This window comes from Periplaneta americana, chromosome 16 (genome assembly GCF_040183065.1).
Source record: "Periplaneta americana isolate PAMFEO1 chromosome 16, P.americana_PAMFEO1_priV1, whole genome shotgun sequence".
Classification (NCBI taxonomy): Eukaryota; Metazoa; Arthropoda; class Insecta; order Blattodea; family Blattidae; genus Periplaneta; species Periplaneta americana.
Window position 1 is genome coordinate 7,308,311 of NC_091132.1, and position 25,578 is coordinate 7,333,888.

Below are 25,578 nucleotides of genomic sequence, written 5' to 3' on the forward strand. Positions count from 1 at the left end.
TACTTATTTTGCTTTATTAGGTGGTAATTTAAAGTTCTAAAAAAATATTTTGACAGAAACATAATTTTTTTCAGTAGTTCCTGAATCCAATAAAGTAACTTCTGAAATACTATTATTCTGTATGTGATATGATCTAAAAGTAAGAATGTTCCATCTTTATACAATTATTATGCCGTTATCTGCAAACAGGTCATAAAATCTAAGCCATGCAGTAGATATGACTTATCAGTAGGCGAATATTTCTCTTATTGTTAATAAGAAGGAAAGTGAACATGTAAATTGCGCAACAAATAATTCTGTCCTCGATTTGCAAAAGGGGACACGTCCAAAATAACACATTGTTGGGAAATCGCAAAAAACTGTAACTGACTTTAAAAATTAAAATATTCTTACTTTTTTCTTCTAATTAGATCACTATCAATACATACATTCAGGATCCATAATTTCAATAATCCTAGATTTGTATTTTTCTCTAAAATTTGAAAATAATATTGGAGTTGTCCAGTGGCGGCTCGCAACCGCAAAAGTTGGTCAAGCTCTTTTATTAAGGGACATGAAGTACAACTTACCTATTTTTTGTAGATTAAGTTGATTCGTCTGTCTCTATGGAAGGAGAATTGTCACTGATGTCGTCATGAAATGGCTACTTCTCAATCAGATCTGTAGCAAATCCTTGTGAATGGAGATGCACGCCAATGATGTTAATCTCCCTTGTGCCATTGAATTGCGAAGATTTTTCTTTATGCGGTTGAGTGCACAAAAAAAACAACTTCACTCCACTGCAACACTTGTTGACTGTAATGTCACAATAAGGGAAAAGAGCCTATAGGTTTCTTCAATACGTCTTTGTTTTATCTTACAAGTTTTAGTGCCTGTATCAGGGGAAATGTTCTGGTACTCATGATCTGCATAGAGAAGCTCTAGTTCTGTTTTCAAACGACTTACTTTGAACAAATTTGGGAAAGTCTTTTGTAGAGCGGTAAGAGCATTAGAAGGAAAAATATTAGAATACTGAACCAATTTTAAAGTATTGGCAAAAGAGCAAAACTGAAGCTGTTCAATATCTTGATATCTAGTGTTAACTTGCATAAATATGACGACAAGTAACTTATTTAAAAAATAATTGTTTGTACTTCTGAAAAAGTTCACCTTCTGACAGCTTAACATATTTCCGCCCTGAGAATTCAGCCCCTTCTTTAGCCTTTTCAAAAAAACTGACAAAAACTTAATCTGTTTTCACAAAATCCATCCAACTTCCATGCCGATTTTTTTATTCTAACTAACAAACAGGACCAACAAAACAATTTTTCCAAATAAGAACTACCGCACAGCCACTGATCTTCACTGTACCACGTACTTTTAAAATGTTTGGTGTAAGATCTTGCACCTTTCCTTTTCAACTTCTTTGCCGATATATTAGTAACAAGTGTTGGTTTCCCCGAAAACAATTTTTTTTATTTTAGTCGGTTATTTAACGACGCTGTATCAACTGCAAAGTTATTTAGCGTCGATGAGATTGGTGATAGCGAGATACTATTTGGTGAGATGAGGCCAAGGATTCGCCACAGATTACCTGGCGTTCACCTTACAGCTGGGGAAAACCTCGGGTTATTTAACAACGCTATATCAACTTCTAGGTTATTTAACGTCGATGAGATTGGTGATAGCAAGATGGTATTTGGCGAGATGAGGCCGAGGATTCGCCATAGATTACCTGGCATGCACCTTACGGCTGGGAAAAACCTCGGATTATTTAATGACGCTGTATCAACTACTAGGTTATTTAACGTCGGTGAGATTGGTGATAGCGAGATGGTATTTGGCGAGATGAGGCCGAGGATTCGCCACAGATTACCTGACTTTCACCTTACAGTTGGGGAAAACCTCGAAAAAACCTAACCAGGTAATCAACCCAAGCGGGGATCGAACCCGCACTCGAGCGCAACTTCAGACCGGCAGGCAAGTGCCTTAATCGACTGAGCCACGCTGGTGGTTTCTCCGCTAACAATACATATCTTTCATCACCTTCAGTCTATCGCGAAAATGATGTCTGTAACACGCTACACACTATATTCGTTTAAAGGATACATTCCCCGTTGTCAATAAAAATATCTGAGTCACCACTTTTAAAAATAATTATGAAACTATCACTAAAACTAAATAACTGCTTAGTTAACTTAATATTATAATATATCGTTTTAGCAACAAGACATAACACAGTCACTCTTTGCACACGTCTCACAAACTGAAATGAAGAAGTGCAAAGAAGTGTGGACACTCAATATATTCGCGTGCCATTATTTTCCTTTCAAAGGAGCGAAGCCAGGAAGCGATAAGGGTCCTTGCAGCTACAAAGGAAATGTTTTGTCAGCGATTCACGTACCTTCGAAGACAGGCTCTATGGAAATCATGTAAGGGTTCGTTGCCATGGTTACCCGTAAACAAATCCGCAAATTGTGAAGCTCTACCTGGGAAAAAGGGAAATAGCTGCAATCTTTACCCTTCCCCACTCTCCCTACGCCAACAGGTAGAGACAAGTTACTCTACAATAGGACTAGTGTTCCATAATGCAGAATACCTAAGTGCAGAACATATCACAACGCAGAACGTAAAAGACAAAAATTAAGTGAAATTAAATAAAATATTAAAGTATTTGTAAATAAGTGAAGTTGCACTTAGTAAATGGGTGGGACTGTTATGATCAAACTCAGAAAATAGTTATCATGCTTGCGGTCAGGAGTTCAGCCCTTGCTGGTTCACTCTGTATTCTTTTCAGGTATATGTGCGGCTGGAAAATATGATGAACATGACAAAAGTTAATCAACAGGTAGGTTAATATAAATGGAATAGTGTGGACACATCTTCTGGAATACTGATAAACACACACTATTAAATTGTTTATAAGTGATTTTATACTGGATTTCATATTCTTTTTACAATAAAGGTGCTGAGTTCATACATAAGCAGTTACTTTCCACGGACTTCTTTCTTTGTCAACAGGTTACTTCTGTACACGTCTTGAAGCACACTAAGTCCTACTTTTGCTCTCACGTCATTCCATGTCTCGTGGGCCACTTGTGACGCTCTCTCAGCTCCCTGCTCCAACACTTGTTCGACATATTGTGGCTCTGACATATATTCTTGAACCCGTAATCTGAGAGGTTTCAGACTTTCTTGAATTACATCAGCTACAACTAGTTTATACCTGAAAAACAAGGATTGTGTTTACAACATGCCAAAGTTTCTTGTCACAATCATCCTTGCTAAGACGAGTATTAATATTGTTAAAAAATGGCTTCATTCCAACTTCCTTTCATTAAATATACAGTATCAAAATCAATCTTAGTTCCTTTTTCATTAATTGCCAACATTCAAAATTTAATATTCGTGATGAAAATTGTTGAGATCCTAACAAGGGAAGGGTTTCGGCTCGAACAGGAATTTCGTATCCAAAATTTGTATACACGCCCATCTTTACATCTCTGTAAAGCTCCCAAAAGCATTTGTTTGTGTAATGTGTGGTTTGTCTGTTAGAGCACTGTACAAGTTGAGGGGTGGGGAGAGCACTGCACAAGTTAAGGTGATGGGACACCTTACCCGTAAGCCTAGCCTAGCCTAGAAGCTAGTGTGAATGGTAAAATGTCTAGAGCACATTTAAGAACATTTTTCTCCAATGTTCTGTCCCAAAATATTGCAGCTAATCAAAGATATACACTCTTGTGTGAGTCATTGAATGCGCACAAGGACGCAACCTTAATAAATGAATCATTCCAAGGCTAGGACATGGAATGTATTATCATTCCACCTAAAAAACTAAACATATCCAGCCTCTGAATATCTATTTCCTTAGACAATACAAGATATATGCTCGGAGGATAACAGATTACATAAAGACTCTTGCTGAGAATCCAGAACTTAACTTGGGAAATCGAGTGTTTATAATGAAAATGCACTCTGTTGTTCATAACCAGTTGTCTGCTCCAGTATACCGCCCTATGGTTCAGTATTCCTGGCAGTCAGCTGGTTACGTGAATCCTGAACAAGTCTCGGACTTCAAAAATGTAATTCAGGTGGGATTTGATTTTTCAGCACTGGAGTGTGGTTCAGAAGATTGTTCAGGTGTTGCTTCTGCGTGTTGTGCTTATTGCTCTGCTCCATGCTGTTTCATGCATTTTATAGAGAATCCTCATGTACATTTTTAAAGAAGTGTATTGACCAATACCAACCAAACGGAGAGTTACACAAATGAATGCTTTTAGGGTCTTCATTACCATTGTGAGGTAAGCCTATGTACAAATTTTTAACCAAAAATTCCTGTTCGAGCCGAAACCCTTCCCTTGTAAGAGTTGTAAATGTCCAACACTGAAAGAAGCCAGATATGTGAAATATCTGGCTAGGTATCATTACTGATCAGAATTTAAAAGGGTCTTATCACAGAGACTGTTACTTACCTATTAGAGTTCTGAGTAACGTTTATTTAGCCTTTTTTCATCAATTATTCAATATGGCATTATTATTTGGGATGGAAGCACAAAAAATAATCTTAATCCGTTAAATTTACTACAAAAACTAATTAAAATCTGTTTAAAGAAACGTTGTGATTATCCAGCTAAATTAATTCATTCTGAATTTAATGTACGTATTTGAAATTGATCAAATTTATACGCTTTTAAAATTTCATCATCAAAATCGAAATAAGTTTATATTACAGGCACGTAATCATATACAACGAAATAATAATTTAACATTAGTAAAACCTAAATGTTCCATGCCTGCTGGTTTAAAGCACAGCATTAATTCTGGACCTTGGTTGTATAATTCTGTAGCTAAACGTGTTAATGTCTTCTAATAAAAGGAAGGCAGAAAATAGGAAAGATGGACAATGCTGGATTTGCAGTGAAAGATCGGCCATAGGGCAGAAAATTATGAATGAATGAATGAATGAATGAATGTATGTCTTCAATTTAAGTAAACCGATTTATGCACATATAAATCTGCCTGTATTATATTTCTATTTTCTAATTTCAGAATACTTTTTTGTATGTATAAACCTAGTACTGGGTGTTCATTTCAAAGTGTGTCATGACGTCACTGTTATGAGTCAGCGATTTGAAGCGAGTTTCAGCTTTTATGTCAGAGAAGTTGCCTATTAATCAAGGCGATCTGAACTTGAGAACGTGTACGGTATAACTTGAATGTCGTAGCAACAGATGGCGGTCTGTAAAGTCTGTGTGCTACCATAACCTCTTTCGAACTGTGTTTTGCGCCACCAAGTCGTACGCAGGGTATTTGTTATCATCGATTGCGTATGGCAACATTCCACAACACAAATCAAATGCTCCGTGTCATGTTGACCGTCGAAGTTAATGTCAACAAATACGTAAGTAATCGTCTTCACCCTCTCCCCATATCCCGACAGTAAGAAAAAAAACTCACTTCAGTTCGTGTTTCCAAACAGTTCACATTCTTGCCACTACTGGCGTTACCGTACGTATCGGTAAGTAATCTTCAGAATGAACGCCGTACTTGCTAGGCAACTTCTCTCGCATTTAGGTAATATGCCTCTGCGGAGGTGTAGGAAGATTGAATTCTCTAGGCTCATCGGCTAGCCACATGACGACATACAGCGAGCCATGACACATTTTGAACTGAACACCCAGTATATATATATATATATCTTATACATTTTGTTTCTTTTTTTATAAATTGTCCTAATTCAATGACATACAACATTATGTAAATTCGTCTGTATGTTAATATTATATTATATTATATGTGATTTCATTGTACGTCTTACTTTATTTTAATTTCTAGTTTATTTCTATATTTCCCTTGTATTAAAATATTTCTCAACTGTGACCGTGCTCGAGGACTGTTTATTCGGTCCTCAAATGCATTAAACATTACTATATCCTCTTTTCTTTTATACTTATGTATTATTACTGTATTTTATTCTATTTGTATTTTGTATTTTTCTGCATTCTTTGTATTTACTTAGACAATGTAAATGTAGATCAAATAAAACACGTTTATAAGTATATTGGAAATTAATGGATTAAATGTGAAATAGGTGATTACCTTATTGGGACCTTAAAAATACCCCATAATTTAGTTTAGATGTCCACAGGAAATAGAAATTTTGTCGTCAGTCCATTAATGGCTGTAGACACACACTAGTCATCATCTGGTTCTATAGATTGGGATCTGCCTACATGTGAAAAATATTTTCTCTCACAAAAACGGTTGTGATTACTATTTCTCAATTTAACAGTGACAGTAAAAAAGTTATGAATGATTTCATTCCCTTGTCTAAGAAAGTTAAAATAATTGGGGACCGTTTTTGCAGAACTTGCTAACTGAAGAAACTAAATTTTACAGGAGAGACAAAACACTGTAGTAAGCAAAATTTTTCTGTAATTCTCACATAGGAGAAAGCAAGTTTTGGAAAAACGATCACACTTTGACACACTACAATGAAGAGAAATAATCAAATTTTTCTAAGAAGCCTTTAACATCATGTAGAGGCCTGCCTTATGTTAACGAATTCATCAAAAACTCAATTTTGCAAATTTTGCAGTTAGCAAAAATAAATAAATACAGTAGTTAAGTATAATTCAAAGAAGAAATATATTCATAATTTTACGTATTTTGTAAACTACTATTATTTTATTTATAATTTTATAAAGGCCTTTTTTTTTTTTTTTGTTTTCATTACTTTATATATATATATAATACTGGATTAAAAAAATAGTGAAATACATAGTCAATTCTATAATGTAAAGTAATTAAGATACATTTACTACTCACAATTAAGAACATAGCTTAAATAAATCTATAATAATTTTTTCCTGCTTCAGTTTTATAAAATACCACATCTGTATATCATCCTAAAGTCTTTTTTAACCAAATGAAATTGATGGTACACTTCAGCTTTCTACCATTCTCGATTTTTTTATAACAAAGTTATCTGCAACACTTATAAATTTCTTTGCACCTTGCTACATTGTCCTACATGTAATATTCGTTTGCAAACTGAATGTCTGAAGTTACAGTCTGAATTACAGTACAGTACACAACTTCGGTTGTTTTAAAGGGTTGTTGCAAAGAGTCTGACCTACCTCTCACTCCACCCTCCTTTCTTAGAATTCCAGTTCTTGGCCTGTGTAATGTAATGCTTTTCCGCAGTAACTGAAAATGGTATTTATCACTAACATTACCACCTACCTGCGAATTCTCTCTCAACGAATTTCTCGGTTTAATGTACGTAGAACATGAATTCTGTTTCTTAGTACCTTAAGGTACGGTCACACATCGCTACTTTTGCAGCGCTGCAGTACAAAAAACTGCGCAACTCTTGTACTGTGACATGTGAACAACGGTGCAACCCGAAAAGTAGCGGCTGCCGAACCTGCTGCCCGCTACTTTTCCATGCTGCGCGCAGCTTAAAAGTAGCGACGTGTGAACAGGGTTCTCAGGGTTGCAGCCGCAGCATTTTTGATATTGGTTCTGTTGAAATTTTGATGCGGTTGCAACCAGTGTTACCACCCAAATGTGCCAATGATACTTTTATTGTTTGGATATATTTTAATGTTAAATGTGATGAAAATAAATTATTTGTAACAGTTATTAAATACACAACACAGTCTGAGCATAATTGCTGACGATATAATTCATTTTTTTAATTTTCCGTAGCGTAGTTCCAAACAGGAGGGTTGCCAACATTGATTACGTGAATATACTGTTGGTTATCATTTAAGTATATAGGCGTTTTTAAAAGCTTTATAGTAAAAATAATGTCAATTTCTGAATACTAGATATGACAGAAAAGCAAATAATAGATAAGGAAGCTTTCGCATGAGTTTCTTAATAATGCGAACATAACCACAAAATGTATATTGAGAAGTCAACATGGAGATGGAAACCTGCAGCATGACTGCGGCTGCAAAAGTAGCGCTTTGTGTGTGAATAGACTCGCAACCTCCAGTTGCAGCTTTTGCTGCAATTGGGTTGCGCAGCACGAAAAGTAGCATGCAGCGCACTACTTTTGGCTTACGTGTGAACACGACACGCAACATTTGCAGCTGCAGTACAAAAGTTGCGCTGCAAAAGTAGCGATGTGTGACCGTACCTTTAGTCAGTCGGATCAAAATACCAACAACAGTGGTGGTGATGGTAATAGTAATAGTAGCTGTAATGGTAGTAGCAGCAGTAGTGGTAGTGATAGTAGAAGCAGCATCAGTGGCCATAGTAAACAGACTAAACTTAGCACTTCCATTTCTGCTTAGCACTTTCAAGCTCACTAACTGATAATGAGAGGAGTGACAGAGATAGGCCATTTTACACTATAAGATTAACCTGATATACACTAATGTTGTATGAATACAACACCGCTATCTTAAATTATCTAAAATAAACTGTATGGTGGCAGCAGCAGTAGTAGCTGCAATAGCAGATTCAGTAACTTACCTCCCTGTATCCAGGCCTCTGGCCTGTTTACAGACTTCTGCAGGATCCAGGCCAGTGAAGAGAGAATGGATTGTTATCAGGTTGGCAACACCTGGTCGCTTCTCTGGGTCAAATGTAACTTCCGAAGTGAAATCTGTTACAGCTTTTTTACATTTTTCTAGCAAGTCTTCAGGTGTGTCTGTTATTTCTATGCGACTTCTAGGATCTTGGTCAGATTTAGACATTTTTTTCGATGGATCACGTAAACTCTTTAGTCTGCTGATTGAAGAATCTGAAATCAAAATGACAAAATTAAAACATAGATTATATTTTAGTTGCTGTAAGGAATATGTATAATATAGTTATGCAGCTCAAACTCGAATTGGCATGTCAAGAAACCAAACCTCTACCTCCACCACTCTGAACACAAATAGTCAGTCATGGCCTAAATTACAATTGCACTTAAATAACTAAAATACAATAATTTTGATCCAAGGATAATTCCTTTGACATATTTCTTAATTGCTACTGTATCCAAATAATTAAAATACGATCATGTGATCCAGGAAGCATCTGTTTCTGGTACTTACTTACTTACTTACAAATGGCTTTAAGGAACCCGAAGGTTCATTGCCATCCTCACATGAGCCCACCATCGGTCCCTATCCTGTGCAAGATTAATCCAGTCTCTATCATCATATCCCACCTCCTTCAAATCCATTTGAATATTATCTTCCCATCTACGTCTCGGCCTCCCTAAAGGTCTTTTTCCCTCCAGTCTCTCAACTAACACTCTATATGCATTTCTGGATTCGCCCATACGTGCTACATGCCCTGCCCATATCTAACATCTGGATTTAATGTTCCTAATTATGTCAGGTGAAGAATACAATGCGTGCAGTTCTGTGTTGTGTAACTTTCTCCATTCTCCTGTAACTTCATCCCGCTTAGCCCCAAATATTTTCCTAAGCACCTTATTCTCAAACACCCTTAACCTATGTTCCTCTCTCAGAGTGAGAGTCCAAGTTTCACAACCATACAGAAGAACCGGTAATATAACGGTTTTATAAATTCTAACTTTCAAATTTTTTGACAGCAGACTGGATGATAAAAGCTTCTCAACCGAATAATAACACGCATTTCCCATATTTATTCTGCGTTTAATTTCCTCCCGAGTATCATTTATATTTGTTACTGTTGCTCCAAGATATTTGAATTTTTCCATCTCTTCGAAGGATAAAACTCCAATTTTTATATTTCCATTTCGTACAATATTCTGGTTCTGGTGCAAAGACAAATTGTTTAACATGTTTGAATGCAAATGTACTTGAATAATTAAAATATCATTTTGGTATAGGCAGCATACATTTTTGTTCAAGGACGATTACTTTGACATGTTTCTAGATTGCTATTGTATCCGATTAAATCACAATCACTGGTCCAGGAAGCATCCCTTTCTGGTGCAAGGTTTATCTGCCAGGAATCAAACTGGGCCAGCTAGTCTGGAGGCAGACATGCTAACATTGAGCTAACTCGGAGGACTTTATTTCAAACCTTTGTTCATAAATTGCATGTACTGTATATTTTAATAGAATGGCCTTTGATCAAGTTCTACACTGCAATGGAAAAAAATCTATAGATGACAATACTAAACACAAGTTATGTCAACTGTAAGTTACAAACACTGATAAATATTGGGAAGCAAGAAGGATGATGACTTTATTGTTAAATCCAGAGCATTAGACACACACACACACACACACAGATAAACCTAGCCTATATTTAAATTTCTGGAAACTCATGAAAGTTATTAGTGCATTTAAATTTATCAGAGCAGTTACACAACTGACTGTACAGACAAGTGGATAACATGTCCAAACCCACTTGGTTGCTATCAAGGATGTTGAAAATGTGTGCTTGCGCGACAATTATGAAATCAATTTTTTACAGTATCATAACACTTTCTCTTTCTACTTCTTGTAGTGAGAAAGTGAGAAGTGACAGGAACTTTGGAGTTATGTAGTCAGTTTTAAATGTTCACCAATGTAATATTTAGAAATATATATTTTAAGCTATAGTTATTTCTTTTATTGGTGTTTTAAGTGTATTTTGAGGTTCATAACATGGAAAGTGATAACATAGCAATATTACCAGCCATAATTGCCTCTGGAACTGGAAAAGTAGGTCCATGACGATTGTTAAAAATTTTGGCTAAATGTTGTACTAACTGCAAATTCTGCGTCTGGTCTTCTCCCACTGGCACCTGAGTTGCCCTGTGAACAGGAAATGTGTGTGCTGAAGAAAGTATTGATTCAAATTTCATTGACAATTTCTGTACAAACGTCAAGAGAGTTTAGCAAGTGAGGCTCAGGCCAAGGTCTGTCTGCCAGCATTCCACTCTTTTTTTAATTGGTTATTTTACGTCTCTTTATCAAATGCTATGGTTATCTACCATCTGAATGAGAAGGTGATAATTCTTTTTAAAAGCCATGGCAACAACAGATGTTAGGATGGTGTTAATACTAAATGAAAGAATAAATATGTGCATTTTGTGTGTAGTCATGTTAAAAAAATGAGACAATTATTTTAATAACAAATCCTACACATAAAACAGTAAGTGATTTTCCTGGGGAAGCATTGCAGTTCTTTTCACAATATTTTACTACACACATTACACAAGCAAAAACAAAATCTACAATACATCACTTCCAGGGTAAAACAGCTCAGTGTGACAGTCACCCCAGCTAATAGGGATTATAAAGAATGGACACTTCGCGTCGGTACCTTTGATGTAGCCGGACTGATTTCAATGACCTTCAAGCCAGCTAAAGCGTGAGATTCTGCTTTCTCCCTAGAGTTGGCGCTGACATCACACCAGCTAGCAGTCGACACAGCGGAAATATAACACATACAATTAATACATCTAGGTACATTATGTACTCAAATAAAATAAATTGGATCCATAAAATAATAAATCCGTCATTAACTGTAATGTCTAGACTCTAGAGTTCCTTTATAATGAGAGTTCAGATGTTGACCCCAACAACAATTAAAATATGTAATGATTTGATAGCACTGAAAATGGAAAAACAAAACTCTTACGAGAAGTAAAACCATATACCTATATTATATTATATGTGTGTATCTAATGCCTACCCACTTCACTTGCGTGATTCGGATTATATTAAATACATATATTAAACGAATTCGATACTTAATTTTATAATGTATTATATTATTTTATAATATAATTTATGATATCTGAAATATAAAATATTATTATTACAACTAGTTTGTCACTGAGAAATAAGGAAAAGCTGTTAACTTGAATTTATTTGAAGCAAAGCGTTACTGGATTATGCAATAAGGTAGGCGATGTTTGGATCCTGTGTCTCAACTCTATTCTCAATTATTATCTTAGCCTATGCTCGATTACACTAACCTCTAGCGCTTGAAAGTGGAACTAAACGCTGGCGCACAGAGAAACAAAACACAGGAAAATTAGCTCGGTGTCCATTCTTTATAATCCCTATTCGCTGGTCTACCTTCCAATCCTACAAGCATTGATGGTAAAAAATTAACGTTCCCTATCTTCTTACCTTTGTCAGAGCTATCTTTTGCTTTCATAATACACTAAACTAGTGTATAGCATATTCTATAACAATGTTCAATGTTTTCTCAGACTCAGAATGTTACTTTATCTGGAACATTTCAATTTACGTATGTGAAGACTTACAACATAATTACAGTGAAACCTCGACCCATCTTTTTTTGGGGGAACAGGGAATAAATAGAATACAGAAAAACCGGGAAATCATGAAAATTACTGTATTTAGGTGTATAATAGATGCAACAGAGTTATAAACGTATCTCACTGTGTTCTAGATGATTTAAGGAGGAATACCCACATAATCGATGCATTTAATTTTTAACAATAATCATAAATAATATAAAGTCATAATGGATGTTCTCGTAATATTTTGTTCTTGTTTGTAAACTTGCGATAAAAAATCTATTGTTTGCTTAATTAGGATATAAAATGAACAACCAAATGGTGATTGCACTGAATGCACCTTTATTAGAACATTATGTACACTATTTCTTGCAGAAAAATCTGCAATTAGCTTTCATTTCGTGCACATTTTACACCTGAATTCTATAGTGAATTTCTGATAAGAACGATACTGAAGTAAACAGCAAAGTAGAGTTTTATCACCTTCCACACCATCGTACGAAGTCATACGTATGAGGAGGAGGATCACATACATACTAAAAATGAGTTTGCCATTCCTTACAAGATGTTGGTTATTACTGATAATTTAGACACCACTCTTACTTACTTACTTACAAATGGCTTTTAAGGAACCCGAAGGTTCATTGCCGCCCTCACATAAGCCCGCCATCAGTCCCTATCCTGTGCAAGATCAATCCAGTCTCCATCATCATACCTCACCTCCCTCAAATCCATTTTAATATTATCCTCCCATCTACGTCTCGGCCTCCCTAAAGGTCTTTTTCCCTCCGGTCTCCCAACTAACACTCTATATGCATTTCTGGATTCGCCCATACGTGCTACATGCCCTGCCCATCACAAACGTCTGGATTTTAAGTTCCTAATTATGTCAGGTGAAGAGTACAATTTAGACACCACTCTAGGCACATGATATGATCACTGTGGAAGTTATATATATATGCAATAGATAACAGTTCCTTATAGCTCAGATCACATATGTAACAGATTGCTCATTCCTATGTTAAAATCGGTAGCACTTTGAAGAGAACAACCACCAGGATCGCCACCTGTCTGTCGTAAACAAACACGAGATGGCAGTACAGTCGCTAATGCAATTCAAATGGGAGTTATGACGTGACTACTTATGTAACAACTAGATGGCAGCATAGTAAACCTGATAAAACTTGTTACCGTCTGAGCAATCTGGGTATATATGATCTAGGCTTATAGAACACAGCATCCCATACTAGATAATTTGCAAGGCAATTTCTTCAGCAGCACGACTTGTGGCTTGCGGGTTATACCAAACCCAGATCTCCACCACTCTGAACACAAATAGTCAGTCACGGCCTACTGTTGTTAATTACAATTGGTCCAAGGATAATTCCTTTTGACATATTTCTTAATTGCTACTGTATCAAAATAATTAAATACGATCATTTGATCCAGGAAGCATCCCTTTTTGGTGCAAGGATTACTCATTTAACGTGTTTCTAAATTAGTATTTGAATATATTCTTTAATACATCACTCCAAACCAATATGAATATACATGAAAATTAACATGACACACAAAACTATTTTAAGAAATAAAAGGTAAAAAGGTAAAGGTATCCCCGTAACATGCCATGAAGGCACTTGGGGGGCATGGAGGTAGAGCCCCATGCTTTCCATGACCTCGGCACTAGAATGAGGTGGTGTGGTCGGCACCACGCTCTGACCACCTTTTATCCCGGGAAAGACCCGGTACTCAATTTTATAGGAGGCTGAGTGAACCTCGGGGCCGTTCTGAAAGTTTGGCAACGAGAAAAAATCCTCTCACCACCTGGGATCGAACCCCGGACCTTTCAGTCCGTACAGGTAACAAATATGTAAGTAGTAATAAAACAATATGTACTTTAAGGAATAATTAATACTTAATATGTACTGTACATATTATTATAAAGTTATTCCATCTCTCACTTTCATTTGATCATAAAATAATGCAATGCAAAATCTGCCTCGTGTGTGGTGTGGGAGCATATCGAAGTTTCAGTGTTTCTTCTGCACTGGCATGGAAGACAGATGACATGACAGCTATTATAATGCTAGAACATACCTACCTTCAGGTGCTGAGGAATATCTTCTGTGAGGACTGACTAAGTAAAATACTACTCTTGTACTGATCTTCAGACTCACCGGTATAGCAGTATATCTGCAGCTTGTAAAACTGGGTAGATATATAATCCTAAAGGTACTTCCTTTAAAGTTAAGGATTTTTCTTTGTATGTCGGTATATGTGCTAGTCTGGGCATAGTTGTGATGCATCCCAGTACCCAGCAAAGCTGCGTGTGTTCAGGCACCTGAAAACCCAATCATTTCCATTCATTCTTCTTGGAAACTTATGTGTCTGCTTACAAAATGTTCGTTATACTCATTTACTCTATTTTTATCCATACATTTCTGTAATATCCTACTCAATTGCCGTTGGTTAGAACAATAAATTGCAGTAGACTTTCAGCTAAAAAGTATGTTTCTTCCATCTGATACTGAAAGTAAGTGGAACCTTTTAAATATTTCATTTTCTGAACATATTTACAACAAATAAGAAGAGTCCAAAGAACATTTCTCAATTTTCAAGCTATCAGTGTTCCTTCCCATTCAAACTTTAAACAGAAAATTACATAAAAAACACACATACATAAAAATATAAACAAAAACAAAACAACACAAAAAAAAACATTTAAAAAACACAAAGAAAACTCAAAACACACACTCCCTCCCCCCCCCCTCTATACCATCAGTATATTTTGTTCACTCATTAATACACCCACACACAAATACTGTATACACACATTTTACAAAACACCTGGAAAACAAACTATAAAAATATCTATATGGAATATTTAAAATGGCGAAATCAACAAAATTCTGTCAACTTAGAAAATATTCAAATATAAAATTAAAAATTGAAGGGTACACGGGAATAATGATCAAGGTCCATTTTAGAAAGTTTCGAGAAAAACGAATTTTAAAGTTCAAGCACTTAATACTTCGTTATGTGTGTATTTAATAGAAATTCATGTAGTGGAATGTCAAAAATGATTATTTCTTATTATTAGCTAGACCACATGATAGTACTTCCTTTCCACTATAAGATGGCATTATTAACTTAATTTCGATTTTTGATGGGCCTTGATCGTTTTTCCCTTGTACCCTTCAATTATTTTTACCAGCCGCAGGTTAAAAAAAAACACACACACGAAATACATGCGAATGAAAAAAAAAAAAAGAATTACATTTATTTCGTGCAGATGAGCAAACCTGAAAAACGCATCAGATACTGCTACTACTACTACTACTACTACTACTACTACTACTACTACTACTACCCGCTACTGACACTACTCCTCAAGGGCCGCAGGATTCAATCTCATTGGTAGCAAGATGGTTAGAAAATGAGAGGAAACGGATGGACGAGGAGAGAGAAAACTGAACATGAAAAATAGCCAGTTCTGAAATCTTAAACTCGTAAAAAATAAAAATCTACCTCCTGCAGGTGTCCTTGCTACTCCAACAAAACTATGTTGAAATGAGAAAAAAAAACAAAAATAGAAACAAAGAAGTAAATAAGCAGGGGAAAACAGACAGAGCTGCAAAGGGAGGGATGAAGGAAGAGAGAGAGAGCTACACAGAGATAAGAGCAAGAAACTGGCAAAGATAAGAAAAAAAGGAGGCAGAGATAGTAAGACACAAAGATTGATTATAAAATTATGGAAAAAAGAAAGTACTTGAACAATTTTAGACAATTTCATCATTCACAATTATATCGTACTAAGGTTAATGATTACTAAAAGTAAGGGGTTTCTTAAATTTGGAACTATCTTAAGATTATCCTTAATGTCCGAACACTGAATCGGTCGGAGCTAAAAGGAACTAAGTCAAAATATGCAGTTTTGGGTTATGCAACAATTTGAACAACAGATGTGATGCGCATCGAACAGTGGAAGAAGGAACTAAGACCTTTAAATATTCTTTTGTCTTGTAATTTGTGTTATTAGTGGAATGTTTTTTGCATCTTCTGAAAAGTTGTGAAAAGTCACTTAGTTCTGACTGATTCAATTCATTTAACAACTTACTCTCGACTGCTGAAAGAGTATGCTCTTGTCTGGATCTATGCCACAGGCCAGTAAGGTTGCTGCTAGTTTTAAAACATGTGCCTGGAGTTGTTTCGGATCCTGAAAATAAAATATAAAAACATGAAATATAAAATATTTCTTCAATAAATTAAAATCTTTTAATGACAAACACACAAATTTTCTGGAGACCTCAAGCATGTTTTTAGAGGACTGTGGATGCAAAAACTTGAAATTCTTCAATCCAACTCAGAGAAATAATAAATAGTCATGATATCAATTATGCTATGCTTTCAGCCATGTAAATTCCCTTCAAACTGGGTCATGTAAGAGTATGTAATACAGCTCATTACACAAAAATTAAACAATCACTGCAACAGCACAAAACTCTGTTCATAAAACAAATCACAAAAATTAATAATCCTCTTCTTGCCTTAATTGTGTCATCAATATATATTAATTTAAACCCATTAAGTTTAGGATTTTCTTTTTTTGAAACTTTCACTTGTTACATTGTAGGACAGAGTAACATGGTCTGATGAAAACAGTATCAAAATAAATATTTCCAAAACGAATGTTATAATTTTCACTAGACAGCTCTTAATTATCCCCAAGCTAAAATCAAAAAGAGATATAGAAATGATTGAACGAAAAACTTCAGTTCAGCAAATGCTTAGCACAAGTAAATGCTGCTAACTTATTACATTGGCAGTTAAATTTTGTTTTCATGTCTATTTATGTAGTTTAAAATGTTGTTGTTGTTTGACAATAAAGTCATTTGACCTCTTGCACTCCAATATTTTTCAAAGATATTGTCATGGTTAGCCACTGAAGCACAGATTTTGAGATGTTCTGAATCCATTTCTTGATTTGAGTTGCACAATGGACAGTTAGGAGACTGATATATTCCAATTCTATGCAGATGCTTGGCCAAACAGTCATGGCCTGTTGCCAATCTAAATGCAGCTACAGACGATTTGCGTGGTAAATCGGGAATTAACTGTGGATTATGATTATTATTTTGTTTGTTGAAGTCTAAGTATGTAGATTTAATAAATCTCTTCGCAGAGTAATACGTAGATTTAGTAACAGGTCTGTAAGTAGCAGTGCTGCCCTTCTTTGCTAAAGCATCCGCATTCTCGTTTCCCAGGATTTCACAATGGGATGGTATCCATTGGAATACAATTCTTTTATTGAGTGTTATTAGTTGAGAGAGCATTTTATTTATTTCTGCTATTTGAGATGAAGGTGTGTGTCTAGAGACTATTGATAGAATAGCTGCTTTGGAGTCTGACAATATAACTGCATTTTTAAATTTATTGATGTGGCAGAGAAGATTCCTGAGACTTTCACTTATTGCAGTGATTTCTCCATCAAAACTTGTTGTTCCATATCCAAGAGATCTATAAAGTGAGAAGAGACAGCACGTAACACCTGCACCTTGTTCCCTGGAGATCAAGGATCCGTCGGTGTATAAATGAAGCCAGTTTTGTGGAGGGTACCTAATAACAATTGTTTTAGTATTTCAATGTTTACTTCTGATTTTAGTATTTCTTCTGTTAAATTTAGATTATATTCTATATTTAATAGAGTTAAAGGGTTTGGTTTAATTTGTAGGTTTTCTTTTAAATTCAGGATATTGATTTTCTGTTTTAATTCTTGAACCATGGATATGAATTTATGTAGTTTAAAATAAAACACTACATTTTCATCACAGAAACATTACTTCGAACCCTTGACCTCAACTTTGAAACGAAACTGACAGGAAAATAAAAATACCATACAGCTGGAAAGAAGATTAAAAGAAGACTGAGATAGAATTGGTTTCAATTATATTAAAAAATAATCATTTCTAATATTCGCAGTGGGCATAATTCAGAACCCACATTCCTAGCACACACAGGCGAGTGATGGCGGCGAGCAGCAAGTGCATTGCAACTTACAACTGCAGGTAAAGTGCGTACAATAACGGTTATCCAGAGTTACTCAGTCTTATTCTATTTGTTTTTGGTGACCAAGTAGAAAAACGAATTTGAAGTTAGGAACACTTGGTAGAGATTGCAGTTGTTCATTGAATTTCCTCAAGAAATAGACGAACAACAGTTTCACCTTATAAGACAGACCCTGCTCGTTGACTGATACCCACGATAAGTATCTACTGGGTGTTCATTTCAAAGTGTGACATGACGTCACTGTTGTGAGTCAGCGATTTGAAGCGAGTTTCAGCTTTTATGTCAGAGAAGTTGCCTATTAATCAAGGCGTTCAATCTGAACTTGAAAACATGTACAGTATGACTTGAACGTCGTAGCAACAGATGGCGGTCTGTAAAGTCTGTGTGCTGCCAGAACCTCTTTCGAACTGTGTTTTGCTCGGGCAAGTCGTACGCAGGGTATTTGTTATCATCGGTAACATTCCACAACACAAATCAAATGCTCCGTGTCCATGTTGACCGTCGAAGTTAATGTCAACAAGTACTGTACGTAAGTAATCGTCTTAACCCTCTCCCCATATCCCGACAGTACGTATTTCCAAACAGTTCACATTCCTGCCACTACTGGACTTACCATATGTATCGGTATGTGCTCTTCAGAATGAATGCCGTACTTGCTAGGCAACTTCTCTTGCACATAGGTAATACGCCTCTGCGGAAGTGTAGGAAGACTGAATTGTCTAGGCTCATCGGCTAGCCACATGACGTCATACAGCGAGCCATGACACACTTTAAACTGAACACGCAGCATGTTTTGTCCATGAAATGTGCAGAAATTTGATCCAAACAAATTGTAACATAAAATTCCTTTATAGAATGAAAAGTTACATTTGTTAAGATCACAATTCTGCACACTTATAGGACAAAACTAAAATTCTTTCAATTATTTATTATCATAATACACTGCTCTTAAATTGACTGAGCATATTGACAATTACATGAATGACTTTCTCAAAACACACTATGAAATATTTCATATAAAACAATTTTTATCTCGAAAAGGAATCAAAAACGAGGAATATAATATTTAACTTTCTTGTCTGAAATATCTCCAAGAATAATCCCCTGAAATTAATGATATTACTTACGGTTCACCCTGTAACATAGCCTACTAATAGTTGTCTGGCTAGAAGGGTCGTCATGACTACAGCTTTGTACTTGTGCAAGAAGTCAAAGTAATTTATTATGTTATATCCCATTATTTTCAGCGGCATACTCAGAGCATTTTATTAAACTGTACTATTAATTTCTGTTACATTTGCCTTTGCTGGAATTCGTATGAAGCCACTTGTCCAAGGGCTTTACCACTAGATCATGAGAGCTAATTGGAAGCAACCATTTTATATTGTGGCAACAGGCCAGAATACTCTGGCTGCATTGGGGAAGGGCACGTGGAAAGAAAGGCGCAGGGGAAAGTGGAGCTCGAGCTTCGGTGGACACTGGGGGGTGGCACGGAGTGAAGGGAAGGAAGACTACAGTGCGGGACGGAAGTAAGGAAATGCCTCGAGACTGATTGTTGTGGGTTCCAGAGACTTCGCGATGCAGAACATTCTGGATGATCATGGTAAATAAATAACACAGTGAGTTGTGGAAGACAGTCGCGAGAAAGAGAGTAGCAAGAGAGTGAGCCAGCCTTTGGCAGCGAGTGAGGCGCACCTGAGTTCGAGTTAGTCTTCGGAAGCGAGCTAGTCAGCTGCTAGAGAGCTAGTTAGTCTTGGACAGAGGAGACGTATCCAGGGGATCTGAGTTCGAGGTGCAGTGAACTTGAGTACGTCCATAACTGTGGCAGCGTCCAGGCGAGTGCAGCGTATCCGGAAGTCTTGGGTTCGAAGTGCAGTGAACTGTATTTGGAAGGCTTGGATTCGATGTACAGTGAACTTGAGTGAGTGAGCTAGAACTAGCCAAGATGAACGAACTGTGAACTGAGAACTGGCAGTTTTGTTTTGTACAGTTGTCAAAAAAAAAAGTGGCTGCACTAGTGAACAGCGAATATTTTCTAAGTTCACTTCGGGTCACGGCGATGTTACACGATGCATGTGCTTGTAAAAGCAGTTCAGGAATTATGGAAGTATTCTATATCTGCATCTCGTAGACCAGCGGTAGAGTGCTTGTTTAATGACTCGGAGGTTGTGGGTTCGGGCATTCTTCAAGTTTTCATTCCTTTTTTTTAATCGTTTTTAGCGATATAAATAATATTCAAATTATCATTTATATTCTATTACCGTTCTTTCTCGATATCAAGTTATTTATATTTTGTTATCGTTCTTTTAGCGATAGAAATAATATTCAAATTATATTTTTTTTTTATTCTGTTACCGTTCTTTAGAGATATAAATAATATTCAAGTCATAATTTTATTCTGTTATAGTTCTTTAATGATATGAATAATATTCACGTTTTTTATATTCTCTTATCGTTCTTTAGCGATATAAATAATATTCAAGTTATCATTTATATCCTGTTTTCGTTCTTTAGCGTTATAAATAATAGGCCTATTCAAGTTATTTATATTCTGTTATTGTTTTTTGCGATATAAATAATCTGTATTTTATATTAAGTAATTATTATAATACAAATAGCCATTTTTCTTTGTAAAATAGGTTATTTTATTTAAATAATTAAATATAGATTATATAATATCTCATATTAATGAAATCAACCGATATTTAGTCTATAATTTATATTCTGTTATCGTTCTGTAGTGATACTGTATAAATAATATTCAAGTTATAATTTATATTCAGTTATCATCCTTTAGCGATATAAATAACATTAATTTAATAATGGTTTGGAACAATCCAGTTGCATAATACTGGTGTTAGTTTTTCTTTTTATATTATTACATTATACTATCTTGAACCACAATAAAATGAAAAGGAGTGACGAGGAATTGAACCTGAGATGTTGACATCTAAATTCCGACATTCTTCCGCAGAGCTACGAGGGCACAAGTGTGGAAACATTTGCAGAAAAATTGGCCCAATCCCCCTCCAAGATTTTCTGATTATTTGTAGAAGCTAGTCCAGGATGCGGGGTGCAAAGGCTAATTGGGATTTCCCGGTCCCTGATCGGGTCAAATATCCTGATAGAACTAATATTTAACCCTTCCTGTGAATTTCCGTGAAGACCGGAGGTCCCAATTAGTCAAATGCACTCTCCTCATCTCCACGCTTGGGCCCCCTGGGATCTAATAAGATGCGAAAGAGACAGTGGTGTGCGGAAAGCAATGGGAAGTTACTGCATTTATACTTCCCAAGAAAAACTGCAAACATGAGCAAAGGAAGCTTTTAATAGAAAAATGAGCAACTTCTGCGGACCTCTGGAAAAAGAACTAAGGAAGAGACTAGTGAAGTGCTTTGTGTGGAATGTGGCACTGTATGGGGAAGAAACATGGACATTACGACGAAATGAAGAGAAACGAATAGACGCATTTGAAATGTGGATGTGGAGAAGAACAGAGCATGTGAAGTGGACAGACAGAATAAGAAAAGAAGTTGTGTTGGAAAAAGTGGGTGAAGAAAGATTGACGCTGAAACTGATTAGAAAGAGAAAAAGAAATTGGTTGGGTCTCTGGTTGAGAAGAATAACAGACGACATTAGGATATGTGGATCATATGCAGAGACTAAGAGGAAAGCAGAAATAGGAAAGATTGGAAAATGCTGGGGTTGCAATGAAAGACTTGCCCATGGCCAGAACACTTTTGTATGTATGTTCAGCATGCCTGGAATGTCGTGTCTAACAATAAGAACAGTCACTATTTGCAAAGTCTAGTCGATTTCATGCCCACTCGACTGCAAGATGTGATCAAGATAAGGGGAAATAGAATAAATATTGAATTGTGGCTTTTTGTTTTGTTTTTGAACGCTTAGTTCTTTGAATGTTCTAAGGCAGACGCCAGTAAATTTGTTTTGTTTATGCCACGAAAGATATTTTTGTTGAGAATAAAATCATTTTTTCTTTCCATTTGCAGCCACAATGTCATAATGAAAAAGTCATGGTATAATACATTAATGAACCTGATGTTAATTACTAAAACAATCGTAAAAGAGAAAGGAGCAATTATGTATATTTTGTCTCTCTCTCTTAAAAACAAAACAAAAAAGAATCTAAAAAGCACGTGGTTGTATTCGAACACAGGACCTCACGAAAAAAAGGCCGTAACGCTACCATTACGCTAGCAATTAAGGCGCAGAATTCTTCAATTATAACTGTAGATATCAGGCAACGTGGTCCAACAACATGTAACATCGCCTGTCTCCGAATTGTAGCGAAGATACCCGAAGGGAACTTTGTTTCAAGAGAGCGGCCACTTTTTCTTTTGACAACTGTACATAGTGCTTTGTGAACATTAGTTGAAATTAGGAGTACATTGTTGTTCTTCTCAATAATACACGTGAATTGTCATTGTTCTGTGGAGTGCAATAACGACTACTGTGTTGCTGTGTTGAGGGGAATACCCATTGTTGACGGGTGTGTGGTTAAAGTTAGAAATAAAAGTCACATTGTTGAAATAAAAGTTACAATATCCTGGTAATGAATCAAAGGAATATTTCTCATTATTGTAAATGGTACACCCCGTAAATAATTCGATAGGAAATATGACACAGCAGAATTTGGTACCTATGCTGACATCAGTAACTCAGAACGGATTCACAAACGGAACCAAGCACTTCAATAGTCTGTACTAATGCTGGTGGTGCATACTGCAATACTTTTGTCAGTGAGTTAGATTTGACAGACTGTGATATTGTTCATTATTTCATTACTCATGGAATTATCAATTAAATCATCACGTTCTACAATTCAACAAAGGGAAATTGGTTTTAGAATGTGGAAAGTGATATTATAAGGCAAAGAAAAGAAAAAAGTAAAGTGCAGGAATTTAGATGATGAAGTAAGAAGAGCACACTTCGCTGGTTACCTCGCAGAATATATATTCAAGAGGAAGTAACTCAGGACAGAGTGTCTTTGCAATTTTTTCAAGGTCGCTCCCAAGTTATACCCTCCACAATATTGAGGTTAGTAATACATTTCATTAGAACTCTTTCTTAGGCTAGTCTTCAATATTTCCTCACATCACACACAGGGCTGATGTCTGATTTGTGTTTCGTTATGGGTTAGATGGATTAAATGTGGAGATAGCTAAGTGACACAAGGTTGAGGTATGTGACAAGGAGTTAGTTAAGTAACTAATTCACCAATCTTCTTACATACCTCGCCCTCACGTCACTTATCTAACCCACTAACCTTGTCAGATACCTCGGTCTCATGTCACTTAGCTATCCCCTTACAAAAACTCACTTCCTATCTATGTACTATATACCTATAAAAAAATCTTACAAGCATAAAATAATATTGACATTAATACTTGTATACACGAGTGACAGACATGGCAGCCAGCAACATTTGGATGGTTGATAATGCAGGTTGCAGCAACAAAGCAGCAGGCATGGCTGTTCCTATAACATGTAATTCCCAAAGTATTAATTACTGTTTTTTTTTATCAAAATATCTCAAGTCTGATTAGTGAACTATGTTAGATTAATGTTACTTTAGAGTTCTGACAGCTCACTAGCTGCATGACTTACTGTAGCTAATCACGTGAGCTATGGGTTGTTGTCATGGCAACTAAGGTTAACCTTGGAAATAGCCAGTTATCATTTGACACTCCCTGTTCTCTTTGCTCTAGTTTGCGGGCAAAGCTGCCACATTATCGAACATATCACACTTAACTGACTAGCTTCTAGGTAGTAGCAAGTTTGCAACATTGCCATGACAGCGGAACCGTAAGCCACGCAACTAGTGATCTGTCACAAGTCGAAAGAAACGTTAATTCTACTATAGTCAGTAATGTATACAGTGGAGGAGGAAACGAACTGGTCACACTACACCATTATCTCCTGGTTTAGTTGCTTCATGTGTGATGCCTTACAGGTGTCACTTACAAGGTTCCAACCAGTCTCCGGACTGCTGACTAAACACGATAATCGAAATATATATTAATAGCTATTAAATTAAAACAAGATAGGCCTAATTAAGACTTCATATACAAAAAAGGTTTCACCTCTAATGTCAAACTAATAACAAACAATTTGTATAAAAATTTGCTGACATAGTTCCTGAGAAAATGTTACCAGACAAGAGAGGGAAGGGAAAAATTTCACTTCAAAGTTTAATAATTATTGTCAACTGAAAGAAAATAATTGTGAGAAAATTTAATTTCTTTTGAGGTAAGGTAAAGCATACAGAACAGGAGACAATCTGTACCAAGTGTCCTCAGAGAAAATACAAAGAAATTTAATTTTGTTGAAACAAGATACGAGAAAAAAAAAAAAGCTTTATTATATGTTAGGTAACCCCAACAAAAATGTCACTTACTTGCGGAAGTGTAATCGAATGAAGGTCTGCAATGCTGTATATCACATCTTCTCCAGCATTCTGCAGTTCAACCCACCTCTGCACAGCACCAAAATAATTTCCTAAATGCATTGAACCTGTTGGCTGGATGCCAGAGAACACACGACGGGGCCATTTATATGCCTGTAACATAGAAATACAGTAGTAATTTAATGAAGAGCAATGCGCGTAACAATTGAAATGTGCATGAGGAACTTCACAAAGTACCGTGGTAAACTTCTGTATCCCTGACACTACACGCGGGAGAGAAAACGTACTTCACATTCCTCGGCCTCATAGCCTATCACTCACTAAATAATCCCTTTAACTAACCAACTAACCTTGTCACATACTTCGGCTTCATGTCAGTTATCCCATCATTTAACCATCTAATCCATAAAGAAACTTAAACCAGACGTCAGTCCCGTGTGTGGTGTGGGGCGATATCGAAGATTGGTCCATATGGATAGTAATAATGTAACTTAACTTGTGAAAGATAAAACTTGCGTGCCTACTGTATAAAATGTGTTGAAATAAAAAAAAATGGCATTCTATGTCATCGAAGCAATAATTAAAGCAGTGTAGTGATGTCATGTTCTTGTGGAAATTAAGTAACTCAATATACCTAGTCACGAACAGAAAGGAAATAAAACCTGTTATTAGTTACTATTTTCTTCGTAATTCAGGTTAAAACAGACGAGTTGAATGATTAAACCAATCTCCTACGGCAGACTCCAATATATATTTACCTTATTGGACTGATTTCTTCTAAACTGGCTACAAAAGATTACAGAATAGTTGTTTAATGTTTCTCTTCTTATAGTTCCGTAAATTAACTTCATTTTCTACATAGAACACTGTGAAATTACTCTGCCCTTCTGCAGCACATATGCTCCAG

The 25,578-nt window shown here is 36.0% G+C and overlaps 1 protein-coding gene across 2 annotated transcripts; it reads right to left on the minus strand.

Moving 5' to 3' along the window:
* Positions 1 to 2,889: 2,889 nt before the first annotated feature.
* On the minus strand, positions 2,890 to 25,578 carry TrpRS-m (Tryptophanyl-tRNA synthetase, mitochondrial). 2 transcript variants are annotated; one of them, XM_069812872.1, is made up of 7 exons: positions 25,430 to 25,578; positions 24,663 to 24,824; positions 16,296 to 16,394; positions 14,356 to 14,519; positions 10,597 to 10,718; positions 8,467 to 8,737; positions 2,890 to 3,205 (listed from the first exon to the last, which is right to left on the minus strand). In XM_069812872.1, the coding sequence occupies exons 1-7, from the start codon at positions 25,520 to 25,522 to the stop codon at positions 2,968 to 2,970; spliced, it is 1,149 nt and encodes a 382-aa protein (XP_069668973.1). In that variant the 5' UTR covers positions 25,523 to 25,578; the 3' UTR covers positions 2,890 to 2,967. The 2 variants fall into 2 exon arrangements, with proteins under 2 accessions (XP_069668973.1, XP_069668974.1); XM_069812873.1 differs by having other exon boundaries at positions 25,348 to 25,470.